The sequence below is a fragment of the Centruroides sculpturatus genome, unplaced genomic scaffold (genome assembly GCF_000671375.1).
Source record: "Centruroides sculpturatus isolate CEXI.00-Female unplaced genomic scaffold, Cexi_2.0 scaffold46, whole genome shotgun sequence".
NCBI lineage: Eukaryota > Metazoa > Arthropoda > Arachnida > Scorpiones > Buthidae > Centruroides > Centruroides sculpturatus.
In genome coordinates this window covers 754,184-771,395 of record NW_019384418.1, presented here as the reverse complement: position 1 = coordinate 771,395, position 17,212 = coordinate 754,184, and the positions used below count along the sequence as shown (strand labels likewise).

The following is a 17,212-nucleotide window of genomic DNA, read 5'->3' as shown; positions in this document are numbered from 1 at the left end:
GATGATAAAGAGCAAATTGTTACAAAAGTGTATAGAAAACCGACGTACGTTCCGGATTTGATACCATGGTCCTCGCATGACCCAACAAACTACAAACTAGCAGCGTTTAGAGCACTTATTAAACGAGCATACACTCATTGTAGCAGGATGTATGACACACGTAAAGAACTTGATTACATTGCAAAATTAGCAAGAGATGTAGGACTTAAGCAAAGTAAAGTAAAAGCCTTAATACAAGAAGCGGAAAAAGGATGCAATAAGACTAAAGATAAGAAAGAAAAAAAGGAGTTCACCGTAATGGAATACAGAGCACCGTTAAGTGGCATATACAGAAAAATAGGAGTAGAGAGCAAAAAGAAAATAGCATATAAGAGAAACACGACAATATTCCAAATGCTAAGAAATGACAAAACACCAATAGACAGGAGGCTAGTTCCAGGTGTGTACAGAATACCGTTGCATGATAAAAGGCTAAAGAAAGAGTTATATTATATAGGAGCCACAAAGAGATCATTAAGAGAAAGATTGAAGGAGCACGAAAAAAATATAAGATCTAAACAACCGATCACGGCTTTGGCCAATTATGCTATCGCGGATCCTGCAGAGATTACAATCGAATGGAGCAAGGCGGATATTGTACAAAAGATCGATAATATACGACATCTAAAGTATGCAGAGGCATGGCACATTTATAAATACAGAGAAAAGGGGCTTAATATAAATTTTCGAGAGTCAAGTAGAATAGCAACGGCATGGAGAGCGGCGGCATTATAAAGAGCTAATGGACATGCGCGATCGAATATCTGAAGATTATAGAACGTGCGTGGTTCGAATTACCGTTGAGAAAGTTCAAATTTTTAAAATATTTTACATCAATCCTGAAGAAGGTCTATAAATTAGACCGAAAACGTTAGAGAACTGACAAAAGTAGACTGCATTTTAAAGGTATAGTGAAATGTAGCAATCCTGAAGAAGGTCTATAAATTAGACCGAAAACGTTAGAGAACTGACAAAAGTAGACTGCATTTTAAAGGTATAGTGAAATGTAGTAATTAATTAATGCAGTTAGAGATTTAGTAATTAAAACATTCTATATATTCATAAAACAATTACTATGTGTTCAAAAAAAGACAAAAAGAGCTCATTCTATTCTCGGACCCCATATAAGTGCTCTACGGCTCTTTCTACAACTGTATGAAATAAATAGTCTGTTTTAGTTCTAAAACCACATAATCCAATTCACTATTCATTATCTTACGTTATTAAATTGTCGGAATATTCCATTTAAAATTATCGTAATCCTAGTTCGTATTATTTTTATACTAATATAAGTATCCTGCTTCGTCCAAAGAAATTCTAAGATGTTATAATAGGGAAAAAATTTGTTATGACTAGATAAGAGTATATACAGTAGAGCCTCGATTATCCGACGCAATTGGGAACTGGGGTTGGTCGGATAATTGAAAAGTCGGATAACCGAAAAGTATGAAAAAATCCATTATTAATGTAGTATATTATTATATCATTATTAGTGTAGTATATTATTAAGCCTAACAAAAATTTTTAAAAATAATAATCGTCGCTATTGTATCGTTAAAAATTAGAAAATTAAGCCTCGTTTAAATACTGGCTCCCTTTCATGGTCAAGCCATGTTGCCAGCTAAAACACGTAAAAATACTATTAAAGTAGCCAAGACATAGCCAAATATTTAGCGCCATATCACTAGCGGACATTGAAATTTGCCAACTAGGACGGTCGGTTAACCGAGGTGTCGATTAATCGGGGTCGGATAATCGAGGCTCTACTGTAGTATAAATTCTCACAGAGTTATATTTAGTGATAACTCAGAAAATATTGTAGAATAGTTGTAACATTATACGACAAATTTACCTATAAGCTATAAAATTAAAGACGACAAACAAAAAGTAAACTTATTGGAATGGATAGTCACTTGTTGCCAAAAAATGAAGTTTTCAGTTTTTATTCATGTAAATTAGACTTATTAATTGAATAGCTGATGTATGTCGCAGTGGAGTGACTTGTGGATGGAAGGACATTCTGCTTTCAAAGTAAAAGTATCATCTAATTTATACTTTCAAAATTTTCACATTAAAAGTGATCTAATGAACTGTTTTTATTTAATCCGTCTGCATCCATGACAGTAGGCTACTTGTGAAAATCGCTGCTGTTTAAACATATGAACACAATTTACTGATTAACCAAGGTAGCCTTGGTTAATCAGTTTTGGAGCAATACTGTTATAAAATGCAGTCTGTGCTTTTGTTTAATTTTTAAGAAAGTAAATTGAGATTTGAAAGAATACGATTTTCTTTTATTCAAGCAGAAAACTTTTAATTTTGGACGCAAAATTACGTTTGTTGTTATTATTATTAACTATTAAACAAATCTATTTAACTTACTTTGTATCATATTCTTAAATGTTGCAACTCAAATTTCATTCAATATCCATCTAACTGAGATAGAAGGCTGGGACATTAATGGCATACTTAAGTGCGATGACAATGTATTTTAATAATATTTAAAAGAGGCATGATATTCCCACATCCTTCCCACCCCCAAAACCTAATAAACGTAATCAAATGTAGAATTTAATAATGACATGTCTGTGTAAATATACTATAATGATTTATGTGATGGGTGGGAGCTACTCCACCATCCCCCAATACCAATCTCGAAAACCATAACTTTAATTTAAGTACTGTACACTATCAATAAAAATTTTCCTCCCACTCTGAGAACGTTTTAACCAAACTGCACGCCACGACAAAAAAAAACTGCTTTAATTTTTGTCACTTATATTTAAATTCAATTATATTTTTAATTGGATAAGTCCAAACTAAATAAATAAAACATTTCATGCAAATTAGACTTATTAATTGAATAGCTGATGTATTTCGACCAGCAGCGGAGCGACTTGTAGATGGGAGGGACTTTCAAAGTGAAAGTATCATCTAATTTATACTTTTAAAATTTTCACATTAAAAGTGATCTAATGAAATGCTTTTATTTAATCCATCTGCATCCATGACAGTAGGCTACTTGTTAAAATCGCTGTTGTTTAAACATATGAACACAAATTTTTATTATGAAAATTTATTCGAATAAGACTTTCAAAAGTCGAAATAATACAAAATAAAGCAAAATATATGCGATGAATTGTTTGTAATTTTCTGTAATTCATTTTTGTTATTTTGTACAATTTTGCCTCAAATGACAATTTCATAATCTTCCATCATTATCTTGTATTTTACAGCTTGTTTATCTAAGACTTGCTTTCATATATTTTAAAGCATTTTATATGCTTAAATTGTAGACTCTTACTTTAAATAAAAGTGATATGATTGAAAATTCCATATATTGAATACAATATTGTTTAATGAATTATAAATGAAAAAATATGAAAACATCATTGTATATTAATACTAAAATTTTAAATAGTTTTCATACGTTACTTATTTCTGTTGTAATTAGAATTATATTTTTTAATTTTAATTTTTAATACTTTGATTATATTTTAAGAATCTTATTTATAATAGATATTTTACTTAAAAATTTTTACAGACACAAGTAATGTATCGAGGAAAGAAATTTGTTCTAATCACATTTGCAAATATCGAGGTAAGAATGGATTTTTATAATGTAAATTTATGTTAATTAACAATTATAAATTAGAAGATGCGTAGGCTTTCATGTCTCTTTCCTAGGCTATTTTTAATTCTTCCAATTTTAAAGTGAGGAATAATTTGCATAAAATTTAATTTTAAGTAGGAATAGTTGCTTTTATAATTAATATATAGCCTGTACTATATTCTAGATAATTATTAGTAAAAATATATTAAAAATACTCGAAGCATAAATTCTCTTAAATGTCATGTTCCTTACCAAACTGCAGTAAATTAACATATTAATTAATATAGATGGTCGGATTGCTGAGTGGTTAAGCTATCAACCTACCGCTATGGGAGACCCAAAAACGTATCCAGCTGAGTCGAAAAACCCGAAGTGCTATGTCATCCTGGATATGTTAGACAAGTCATCAAGAATATTTTGCGTGGGGCCCTTTCGTCTGTCCCATTGTAGACCTGGCAGAATTTATGATAAGTCTGATGAAATGTCCCTCCTAGTGCCAAAAGAACAGAATGAGTAAANAACGTTTGTATAATAAATTGCTAATTAAGTGACTATAAATACGTAGAAATGTTCAGTTAAACATTACACCTTTACTCTCAATTTATTTCGTTTTGTGCTTAATTAAAATAAAATTACGTAACTATAAAAAAGAAAGTTTTTTAAAGAAAGTAGCACGTTAGAACCTTCTCAGTAACCTCTATTAACACTACAACATTAACTTTAACCTTTTTAATTCTCTAACAGCTTTAAGTAATATAACTGAAATAATTAAACTGTATTTATTACTGAAAGATTGTTTCACAATTTAAATAATCTAAATATTTATTAGGTAAGAATTAATTGCCTTTCTGTTGTTTTATTCTGATTTATTAATTATGATATTAATTATTATCCTTATTTAACGTTACAGAGATTCATATACTGTAATAGTGTCTACGACTAATTTTTCATATGTGTATAATGTGCATAATGTGTGCATAAACGTAAGTGCATAATGTGTATTCATAACATAAGAGAACGCTGATAAACTAATAAAATATAAATATAAATAATTAATATACAATTAATTATGTAAGTAGTAATAAAAAATACTGATACTTAAATGAAAATATTCTTAGATATTGAGTTGAATTGTTTCATATTTTAAAATTATTTTCATTCCGAAATTTCTTTTGTTTACGTTGATTTTTAAAATTATTTGTTTGATTAATCAATCAAACAACAATTAATATCCCGATTCTAATTGCCCGTGGACAGAACTGGAAATCTAGATTCCTCATGGCCTAGAATAACGGTCCATATTAATTTAATTAACGGATTTACAAACATTTTTAATGTTTGCAGTATTTATATCGTAATGAATAAATGGTAAGTTAAAACGCCTAAATCGCCATAGCCATATTCTTCAACGCTTGATTAATTTTTTACACGAACTATCTAAATTATTCATAGAAAATAGATATATGTATTTGATAATAGCGAAAATCTAGAATATATAGCCGTAATTTATGTATTCTTGAAATATATCGCAAGTTTCTAAAGTTTTATCTACCGTTCATTGTATCTATCTGTTTATCACTAGTCTTATTCATTATTACAATTTTTATAGTATTGTTCGTCATAAAATTTTGCATTATACATATTTTTTATTTTTATTTTCGAATTCATAGAATTAAATGGGTAGCTTTCATTATATATTGTAATAACTAATAAAAGTTAGTAATGATTAGGCCTATAATTAATTTTTAATTTCTCACTCTTATATTCTTATTTTTCTTATAAAAGATATAATTTTTTGTTTTATACGATTTTATGTTAATCTTGTACTGAAAATTGTAAATTTTAACTACAAGAAGATCAAAGCGTTTGTTAAAAGTTTATCTTGAAAAACAAATTTGAAATCATTTCTTATCAATACATTTACAAAATATTGCAGTAGTTTATAAAACTGATTTAAAAAATAATTATTTTGTATACTTCTAATAGTAAGTGCATGATATGGAGGAGGAGAACTTGTTTAGAACGGCTTCTCTTATTGGCTTTTCTGATCTTGTTGATTGCGTTTTTTGCCATGATTGGACTGTTACTGCATTTACAAAGTAAGTAAGATACAGAATTATCTTTAAGTATTTATGAGATTACATTAAATTTTAATTATTTTATTTTTATGATAAAAGTATGTACAGATATGTTCAAAGTATGTACAAATATTTTCGGCACGATTTAGCACTTTATTTCGTTGATATGATCAAGTTAAATTCTAATATCGCTTTATTTGGATAAATGTTATGGAGAATTTCGTCGAATGAAAGATTTCAATAATATATTTTATTTAATTTTTCCTCCTCTTTAATTTGAATGTACTCGTCGTTATCCATTTAATATAACAAAAGGCAACATTGGAAAATAATTAGAGATTTTGAGTATTTTAACCAGACAAAAATATTTTGTATTGATCTTCAGATGGTCTATTACTTTTGAACTATGCGGTTATCTTTTATCGAATTCGAGATTGGATTTGCCTCCGCGTAAAGGGAAAGTTGGGTACGCCTGGTACCCAAACCAACAAATTAGCTCATTACACAATACACTCCTTTGCCATTGTAACTAGTTATTACGCAGCAGATGCCATATAGCCTGGTTAAATGTTTGTGTCTACACCCGGAATCATCGAGAAAAGGGAGAATTGGAGATTTTTGCCCGAACCGGAGAAAACTTAGGAACCATAGGGATATTAACCTTACTAATTAAGGCTATTTTTACTAACAAAAATTAAAATCTTTAAGAGTGCATTTTATTAATAAACAAACATTCTATATTACTACATTTCACTATACCTTTAAAATGCAGTCTACTTTTGTCAGTTCTCTAACGTTTTCGGTCTAATTTATAGACCTTCTTCAGGATTGATGTAAAATATTTTAAAAATTTGAACTTTCTCAACGGTAATTCGAACCACGCACGTTCTATANGATCTGGATTATTATTCCGCTTCATTGCAAATTTAAACGACCCTAAAATTACCGTACATTTTGTTATTCTTATTTTAATTACTTTTATATATTAAAATATTTAGCATAAAAATGTAAATATTAAAAATTCTTCACTGATTTGCATCCATTAGAATCAGTCATAAATTAAAACATTTAAAGATAAAAATATTAACTTCAAGTACATATTTTTAATTTTTGAAAAATTTTTAGCTCGATATTGGAATTACTACAGTTATACCAGATGTATTATCAAACATCTCTGAAAAGAAGTTTATAAAGTTAAAAGAACAATATTCTAATCTTATAAATTATGTATTTGATAAACTTGGTTTATCATCAGAAGATTCCGCTAAATATGTCGAGGAAATGATTACATTTGAAACATCTTTGACAGAAGTAAATCATAATTTAAAAATATATAATTTTCCATATTATGTCACTTTATAATATATTATACTTTTAACGAATAGATCCAGAAAACAAATCGAAATCTCGAATTTAATTCAATAAATTCTACAATTTCAGAATTACAATCCGAATGTCCTCAGGTAAATAATTTATTTCAAATACTGTATTTTTCCGCGATCATTTAGCAAATGTAATTTACTTTATTTAAAAAAAAACTGTCGTTAGACTCTATTTTATTTGCTGTCTATAAATTACATTTTTAATTTTAAATATTCGTAATTGTTCTGTTTAAAAATAGATTAAATGGAAACAATTACTGAAACGTGTATATGAATATATTTATCATCCTGAAGATTATACTGAAGAACTCCTAATAAAGATATCCAGTAAAAACTACCTGGATGATCTGTGTGAATTAGTTGGAAACACTACAAACAAAAGGTTTTACTTTTTATAAATACAATAATATTTTATACAATTTATTTTTTTAACGTTGTTTATTTCAGCGTTTCTCAAACTCTTTGCTCGTGTGACCCAATACATTTGTTTGTAATGATTCCGCGTCCCAAATGTATATATATATAACATAAAATATTTAAAAACCTGGTAACCTGGATTCCTTAATCACTGTATAGAATATTAAACCCTATATAACAAAATAAAATTATGCGTCATTAATAATAACTTCTACCTAAGAAATGTATCATTGATTACATTTATATTATTAAGAGTGGTTCGGGTCGATTTCGATTTCTAACAAATAACTTACTTCAATTTCAGTTTTAATTATTGAAACTATTAAAAATAAATAAAAACATGCCGATTGTAAATAAATCTTACTGTTTCAAAATTATTCAAGAATTGTTTTATTTTAAAAAATATTACAAATTGTTTTTATAAACTTGATAAATCCTTTTATTTCCACGATTCTGTTATATATAACAGAGGAAAGTATGGCTATTGTTTAAAGAAATGACCCCCAATTTTTTTACATTTTTGGACTCGGGGGATCTTGAAACGTCGAGAAATGCAAAAAAAAATTCTATGTATATGTACGTTAGTGTGTACGTGTGACACGATTTTCTTCAGCCACTTTGAGGCTTAATAACTCCCATCATTTTTGTTGAAAATTTCTGAAATTTTTCAGGGAGGATTGATGCGATTAAATTTAGGTTGTTAAATGTCGGGGGAGTGGGGAGATAAAGGGAGATCATCTTTTACATCTCGAGAGTAGGGGTCGTACTTAATAACAATTTCACTCGTTATTAGCATTTGTAATTTTTTATAAAACCTATCCTTACCTTCAAAATCAAGCTTTTTGTTATTTTACAATAATTAAAAATATAAAATGTTGTTAATAATAAAATATCATAACAGTTGACGCCATACACGCAGTTGTAAATGTTTCTGGTCTGATACTAAGCTTAATTCTAGAGTTATACAATAAAATAGAAGTTAATTTAATTTTTTTAATATCGTAAAATTTCAGCTGGTTCCATTCTATCAAATATGGATTTTACAGTTGATCCATGCAAAAACTTTTATGAATTTGCTTGTGGATCTAATCAAAAATACGAAAATATTTATGACGACCAGATACGTGTACTTTATAATTTACGAAATTATATGATTTATTTAGGCAAAGGTAAATAAAGAAGTGCATTTTATTTCAATTTCTTTTAGTTAGTATTAAAACTTAAACCTTAACCAATAATCTTAATTTAGAACAATTAGAGAAGCCAGATGAAGAAAGTGATCCAAGTTTTGTGAAAAAGGTCAAGAAATATTATGAATCGTGCTTAACTAAACGTAAGGTTTGAAAATTTTAAAAATCATGAATAGAAGGAATAATATATATAATGTTTTTACTTAAATCGTAGCTACTGTACTTAAAGAAGTAGTTCAGACATTCTTGCTCGAAATGAATTTGGATGTTTGGCCTCAGTCTCCAAATGATAATTCAGAATCGACAATAGAAGATGCAGCAGCTGCCGCAATCCTTTATAAGGGATCTGGATTATTATTCCGCTTCATTGCAAATTTAAACGACCCTAAAATTACCGTACATTTTGTTATTCTTATTTTAATTACTTTTATATATTAAAATATTTAGCATAAAAATGTAAATATTAAAAATTCTTCACTGATTTGCATCCATTAGAATCAGTCATAAATTAAAACATTTAAAGATAAAAATATTAACTTCAAGTACATATTTTTAATTTTTGAAAAATTTTTAGCTCGATATTGGAATTACTACAGTTATACCAGATGTATTATCAAACATCTCTGAAAAGAAGTTTATAAAGTTAAAAGAACAATATTCTAATCTTATAAATTATGTATTTGATAAACTTGGTTTATCATCAGAAGATTCCGCTAAATATGTCGAGGAAATGATTACATTTGAAACATCTTTGACAGAAGTAAATCATAATTTAAAAATATATAATTTTCCATATTATGTCACTTTATAATATATTATACTTTTAACGAATAGATCCAGAAAACAAATCGAAATCTCGAATTTAATTCAATAAATTCTACAATTTCAGAATTACAATCCGAATGTCCTCAGGTAAATAATTTATTTCAAATACTGTATTTTTCCGCGATCATTTAGCAAATGTAATTTACTTTATTTAAAAAAAACTGTCGTTAGACTCTATTTTATTTGCTGTCTATAAATTACATTTTTAATTTTAAATATTCGTAATTGTTCTGTTTAAAAATAGATTAAATGGAAACAATTACTGAAACGTGTATATGAATATATTTATCATCCTGAAGATTATACTGAAGAACTCCTAATAAAGATATCCAGTAAAAACTACCTGGATGATCTGTGTGAATTAGTTGGAAACACTACAAACAAAAGGTTTTACTTTTTATAAATACAATAATATTTTATACAATTTATTTTTTTAACGTTGTTTATTTCAGCGTTTCTCAAACTCTTTGCTCGTGTGACCCAATACATTTGTTTGTAATGATTCCGCGTCCCAAATGTATATATATATAACATAAAATATTTAAAAACCTGGTAACCTGGATTCCTTAATCACTGTATAGAATATTAAACCCTATATAACAAAATAAAATTATGCGTCATTAATAATAACTTCTACCTAAGAAATGTATCATTGATTACATTTATATTATTAAGAGTGGTTCGGGTCGATTTCGATTTCTAACAAATAACTTACTTCAATTTCAGTTTTAATTATTGAAACTATTAAAAATAAATAAAAACATGCCGATTGTAAATAAATCTTACTGTTTCAAAATTATTCAAGAATTGTTTTATTTTAAAAAATATTACAAATTGTTTTTATAAACTTGATAAATCCTTTTATTTCCACGATTCTGTTATATATAACAGAGGAAAGTATGGCTATTGTTTAAAGAAATGACCCCCAATTTTTTTACATTTTTGGACTCGGGGGATCTTGAAACGTCGAGAAATGCAAAAAAAAATTCTATGTATATGTACGTTAGTGTGTACGTGTGACACGATTTTCTTCAGCCACTTTGAGGCTTAATAACTCCCATCATTTTTGTTGAAAATTTCTGAAATTTTTCAGGGAGGATTGATGCGATTAAATTTAGGTTGTGAAATGTCGGGGGAGTGGGGAGATAAAGGGAGATCATCTTTTACATCTCGAGAGTAGGGGTCGTACTTAATAACAATTTCACTCGTTATTAGCATTTGTAATTTTTTATAAAACCTATCCTTACCTTCAAAATCAAGCTTTTTGTTATTTTACAATAATTAAAAATATAAAATGTTGTTAATAATAAAATATCATAACAGTTGACGCCATACACGCAGTTGTAAATGTTTCCGGGAAAGTTAAGCAATCGTTGGTGGATTTTTTCAAAATATACTTTTCAGATTGTAAGAGTTTGTCAATTTCCTTTTGTATGTGCAAAAATATTCTTTAAAAATTACTTATTAATCCACTTGACTAAAATTTATTCGTTATTTATTTACTTTTTTATAATTTATTATCATATATGACAATATATCTAAAAGTTTAAATAAACAAAAAAATATTTTCAAAACCACTACAATTTAAATGGCTTTCTGACTGAGACCTTACATAATATATCTATTTTGATGTCATTCTTAATAGAAAATATATATCAATTTCATATAGGGCCTATTCGCATTCTATAACCTTAATTTTATTACTAAATGAAGATAATAATTATAAAAAGAAAAGGTTAAAAACTTTCAGTATTTAACAGATGCATCTATTCCTTCTACTTATATTTCGGCAATACAATTATTTCTGCGGAAGATATCGATAATATCATTTCTCGACCCATTAAAATTTTAACGTGATCCAATGTTGGGTCGGGACCCATAGTTTGAGAAACGCTGTTATATATCCACATATTAATTTAATAATATGAACATTCTGTTGGCAGAATTATTTATAATTTGCTGCTGTGGAATGTCTTTATTCGTTATCTGCCCCGTTTCGATTACTTCTTTAGACAGCTTTTAATTGATAGTAAACGATTCCTGAGGTTTTATGAGAGTTTTTATCAACCACTTTCCGGTATTCATAAATTAATATGGAAATCTTGCATTCAAGATATGGAATTGTATATCCAGAAGGTATTAAGCTACATGATGATAAAATCGATGAATCCGGAGAAAGACATTAAAGAGGTAAATTAACAAAATTTATCAAAATGATTACTTTCATTTTAATTATTTCAAATTTACTTCAAAAACAACGCTATAATTTTTAGGTTAGTGAATATACTGACCGTATTTATGAAGAGATGACACAATTGTTTTCTGAGGATGATTGGATGGATGACTACAGTAAAAATATTACCAAAGTTAAGGTATTTCACATTTTCGAGGGAATTGGTATTATTATTCTATTTCCATAGTTAGCGACACAATTTTATGAAATTTTATTTTTTTTGAAGGACCATTTAATCCTTTTCCTTCTTCAGTACATAACTATAATAGTAGATATAGCCTACACATTACACTACACATATAAAAAGGATACAACAATTTTCAATAAAGTTTCCGTTTTAACATTTTCTAAAGAGGAAAACTAAAGAACAGCAATAGATAACATACAATATTTAAGTACATTACTAAATAGTTAGACAGATATTTTTGAATTTTATATTTATGTTTACGTAATGCAATATTTCTATTAATCTATGAAATTTTATTGTTTATTTATTCCTTTTATTTTTCAATTATAGATTACAATATTTTTCAGATAACACTGTAAATATTTTTTGTAATCATTCATCATTTCGTAAAGTTATACTATATTGAATTATTGGTAAACATTTCATTTTATTCATTTATAATTTATTTTACGAAAACTTTTTTAATGTATATAATAAACATTCTAAATTTATTAATGATTTAAACTAAAGAGATTAGAAAATTCTGGAATTTAAAACGTCATTCATTTTTTTCTACAATACATAAATTTTTTTTTTCTCAATGACAGAATTTTACATTTTTTTTCCTTCTGATAGACTTTTGTATCAGAAATTTAGTAAATGAGACTTTTGTGCCCAAATATAACCATATTCGTATGATTTTTCAGAGAAAAATAATTCTAAATCTTATTTTCTCTTCTTACTAATATCAACTGATTTAGTTACAGTAAATGATTATCCAAATAATAGACAATTTTTCTAAATAACTGCATTTTCTTTCAACTTAGATTGTTCATTTCCATTTAATAATAGGGGAGATGGGGGCAAGATCGGCATGTTAAGCTTTACTTAAATTTTGTGTAATAAATACTGCTGTAAACTGAAAAAAAAAGCTTTGCATATTGTCTATTGGAATGTTACCTTACTATAGAACTGGTTAAAATCAGTTTGGAAATAAAAATAATTAAAATAATTACAACTTTACAAGAAGAGAGAAATTGACGAAGTTGCCCCGGGTATAGGGGCAAGATCGGCAACTTCTCTCTTTTTGTAAAGTTGTAATTATTTTAATTATTTTTATTAAAGTTGCCCCTGGTATAGGGGCAACAGTAATGGGGCAAGATAGGCACGTATATAAAATTATGTTATTAACAATGTATAAGTTGGAATTCACTATTAAAACAAAGAAATACAAATCCAACACCCATTTAATATTATTACAACGAAATGCAAGTTCAAAGACATATATACATGAATAACAAATGCAAACATGTTTTCATTTATCATCTGTTTGATTTTTATCCTTTGCTTCTAATGTGGCTTTATGTTGCCGATCTTACCCCGCTAGTCATGATTTCGAAACATTAAGTACAACCCTGAGAACAGAATGCCAAGCCACGATCTGGCCACGTGAATAAGTTGAAGTTACATCCTTCTAACAGGAAAAGTAACTTTCGTTATCATGGAATTATAACAAAACCTGCCAATTCAATATAAATGGAAAAAAAATATATTATATGGAATTCAACGAAAATGAAAATTTGCTCGATAATTCAACTACGCTTGTTGGAGAACAATAAAAACACTACACTCAACAAGCCACTAATAAAACTTAACTGCCTAACCTATAACCAAAGTCTCCTTTTAATTTGTTTTTTAAAAAAAGCGCTTGACACACTTGCCCCGCTTGCCGAAGTTGCCCCGATCTCCCCTAAATTATACGTCTTTTTAAAATTTATTACATACAGGTATAGGACAAAATAATAGGAACACCCCTTTCAAAATGTGTTGTACTTCGACCGTCCAATACAGCCCTGCCACATGTCACAATAGTCTGCCATCCAGTGACAGTGAAAGGGAAGATATAAGTCGAGCATTTGGGGAAGTGACATTTGCATAAGAGAATTCTGTTCCCAGCAAAGCGCCATTATGTCTGACCTGTCCGATGTGCAAAGAGGCACGATTATTGAAGCTCACCTCGCTGGAGCGTCCGTGTCTAGAACAGCCAACCTTATGGGTGTTTCAAGGTCCACTGTGTCAAGGGTTATGATAGCCTACACAAAACTGGGAAATGTGTCCTTTGCAAAGCAGAACAATGGGCGAAATTCAAAGTTGACCGACCACGATAAACGAGCGTTGAAGAGGATAGTTGCCCGGAAACGTAAAACTATACTGCAGCAGATAACCTCCGAGATGAACACCCATCTCCAGAACCCCGTATCCACCAAAACTATTCAACGGGAGCTGCATGCTGCAAACATTCATGGCCGAGTAGCCATCCCACAGCAATTAGTGTCACCGCAGAATGCTATGAAGCGACGACAGTGGTGCCGAGACCACCGAAAGTGGACACATCAGCAATGGGAACAGGTCATCTGGTCTGATGAATCATCATTTACATTATTTCAGACCACCGGACATGTGTTCGTCTGGCACCAGCAGAGGCATTTCATGTTGACTGTCTGGTTCCTACCGTGAAGCATGGGGGCTCTGTGATGCTGTGGGGAGCTTTATTGTGGCGTGGCTTGAAGCCACTCATAGTCCTGAGGAAGAAGGTCAGAGGCGAGCATTATCGCAGTATTCTCGCAGATCATTTACACCCTATGCTTCATACTCTGTTTCCTGGAGAACGTCCTCTATTCCAAGACGACAACACCCCTGTACACACGGCACGCTATGTTCAAACATAGTTGGATGAGCATAATGATGAAGTGGAACATCTCACATGGTGTCCTCAGTCTCCCGATCTCAACATCATTGAGCCTGTGTGGGGTTTTTTAGAGAACAAAGTCCGTGCTCGGTTTCCTCCTCAACACACACTACCTGAACTCTAGACCGTTCTGCAGGAAGAATGGCTGCGAATTCCCTTAAACTTTCTGCACGATGTTTATTTCTCAATCCCACATCGGATACAAGCTGTAATTCAGGCCAATGATGGCCCAACTCCCTACTAATAAATATTTTGTATTCTTTTACGAGTGTTCCTATTATTTTGTCTTATACCTGTATGTAAAGATCTATAATTTAGGTTCGTAAATACAACACGCTCAACAAATTGTCAAATAGTATAAGTTTAGTTCTAAGATAGTCATAAGTTTAGTTTTAATTTAGATTTAGTTAATCTTAATTTAACTTTATTTTATCTTTATGTTTTTTTCCTTTCTTTATGTATTTTCTTTCTATTAATATTGTTAAACAATCTGCATGACAGATTGTAAGTATATATCTACTATGTTACACCAAAAACTTGTATTTCTATCTTAATTCACTACTGTGATATCGATATGTAACTTTATACTAATAATGTACTACTCCGCCGTCTTTTGTTTACTTACAATATGTTAAGCGGTTTCTTCATCTGCGAAATATATTTTGATAAATAATGTGCATATATCTCTCAGCTATGTATTAAACGGTACTGAGAATGCACCTACAGGGTGTTTAATAAAAGAATTGAATTGAAATTGAAATTGAAAAAATTAGGTTCGTAACAAACCATTATGTAATAAGTATTATCGAAATTTTATGTTAACATATTACTGAAAATCTATTGTTAAACATTTCCTAGACTTATAGGAAATTTTAAGCAAAAAGAATGATTTGTTAAGAACTTGCAATTTGAATTAATGTATCGAATAAGAAATATCGAAATATTTTATTTATAAATAACGATTAATAAATCTGCTTAATTCTCAGATAGATTTATTTTACTATTTTAACGATTTTTCTCGAGTAGTTTTAGCAGTTTGTATTATATGATATATAAAAAAGTTATTATAGAAAATTCATTTTTACAATAATTAAAGTTTAAATGATGTAAAGTAAATCATGTAAACTTTTCAATTTAAATAATTAATCATTTATTATTTTTTATAGCTAAATAATATTAAACCTTTCATCGGATATGAAAAAGAATCATTGGAGGAGGATTTTTTAAATTTAATTTTCGACAATGTAGGTAAAAATACATATTTTATTTTATGAATTTCAATAATTAAAAATAAGTTTCTCTAATTGTAATTCTTGTATCTACGTTATAAAAATATGTTAAGATAAATAACTTTAAACGTTTAATTATATCAGCAGAGTTATTTGGATAAGTTTTCTACGGAAATAAATGTTAAGAAAATAAAATACTTAATTTTGATTTAATATTACAATGTATTTCAGATAAATATCACTGACAATTACATCTGGAACATATTACATGTGGAAAATCTGAAATTTTTGAATTATATGTATAATCCAAATATAACTTCTGTGCTACGTAAAGTGTTGGTAGAATAATGCTAGTTAAATTCAATTACTTTTTATAAGTGGCATAAGTTAATAAGTATTTTTTTTATTTTTATAGATACATATATGAACCTATTGGAGCTCATGCATATTATTCAGAGAGGAATTTTGGTGGAAGATTAGGTAACATTTTTCAAATTTATAAAAAAATAATTAAATTAATGAGAAAATTAGAAATAGAAGTAATAACAAAGTCATTCGCGTAACTTTTTCTTTTATAAATAATATATGTACTGCGAAAGAATAAATTAGATTTTCAGTCTTACTAAAAATTTCGGTTATTGTACGATGACGCTTCTGCTAGTTTTAGATTCCATAACAACAAAATCATTTGTAAAAATTAAATTTCAATTAATGTCGGTTTAATGTTTATGTATTCTAATATATTCCCAAATAAAAGTAAAACTGCCATATTAAACAATCAAACGAAGAGCCGAATCAAGTGGAACTCTGTTTTCACAGTCAAAATAATTTACAGTCGACCCCCCTATAAGATCATAGATACGTTCCATTTTTTAGGAATCCGATTTCTTACGAGTCGTTCCAATCACAGCCCGACACGAGTAAAGTTTACGGACTACGGCTGATGAAAGGTTTTCTTCCATAAAATTAATCGATTCTAGACTAATCCAACTCAACATTTCCAAAATACGTATATATTTTTTGGAAATAATCCGTATAAACTACGCTATAAACAAAAAATTGTAGGATTACTTACCGAGTATGCACCATTCGACAACCCCATTGCTAAAGCTTGTTTTCGTCACGAAGCAGCACACCAAACCACGGCCGATTTCTAACAACTTATTTTTCTGCGAAAACTTCGTTGAACTTCGGAGACATCATTAATATAAATAATTTTAATCGCCGTTGAATAAGAAATGTTTCTTTCACAAGAAATGTATAAAATTACAGTACTGTATTAGACTTACGG

The 17,212-nt window shown here is 28.8% G+C and overlaps 1 protein-coding gene across 1 annotated transcript in view; it reads left to right on the top strand.

Annotated features, from left to right (window-relative positions):
* Positions 1-3,576: 3,576 nt before the first annotated feature.
* LOC111619264 (endothelin-converting enzyme 1-like) overlaps positions 3,577-17,212 on the top strand; it is a gene marked incomplete at its 5' end in the record, with an annotated part of 29,660 nt that continues 16,024 nt past the window's right edge. Inside the window, 13 exons of the mRNA XM_023360945.1 lie at positions 3,577-3,640; positions 8,543-8,698; positions 8,779-8,862; positions 8,934-9,115; positions 9,294-9,479; positions 9,554-9,631; positions 9,789-9,931; positions 11,488-11,734; positions 11,818-11,916; positions 15,859-15,936; positions 16,153-16,256; positions 16,337-16,401; positions 16,453-16,460. Of these exons, the coding sequence (XP_023216713.1) occupies positions 3,577-3,640; positions 8,543-8,698; positions 8,779-8,862; positions 8,934-9,115; positions 9,294-9,479; positions 9,554-9,631; positions 9,789-9,931; positions 11,488-11,734; positions 11,818-11,916; positions 15,859-15,936; positions 16,153-16,256; positions 16,337-16,401; positions 16,453-16,460 (1,494 nt within the window). The remainder of the gene's footprint in view (positions 3,641-8,542; positions 8,699-8,778; positions 8,863-8,933; positions 9,116-9,293; positions 9,480-9,553; positions 9,632-9,788; positions 9,932-11,487; positions 11,735-11,817; positions 11,917-15,858; positions 15,937-16,152; positions 16,257-16,336; positions 16,402-16,452; positions 16,461-17,212) is intronic.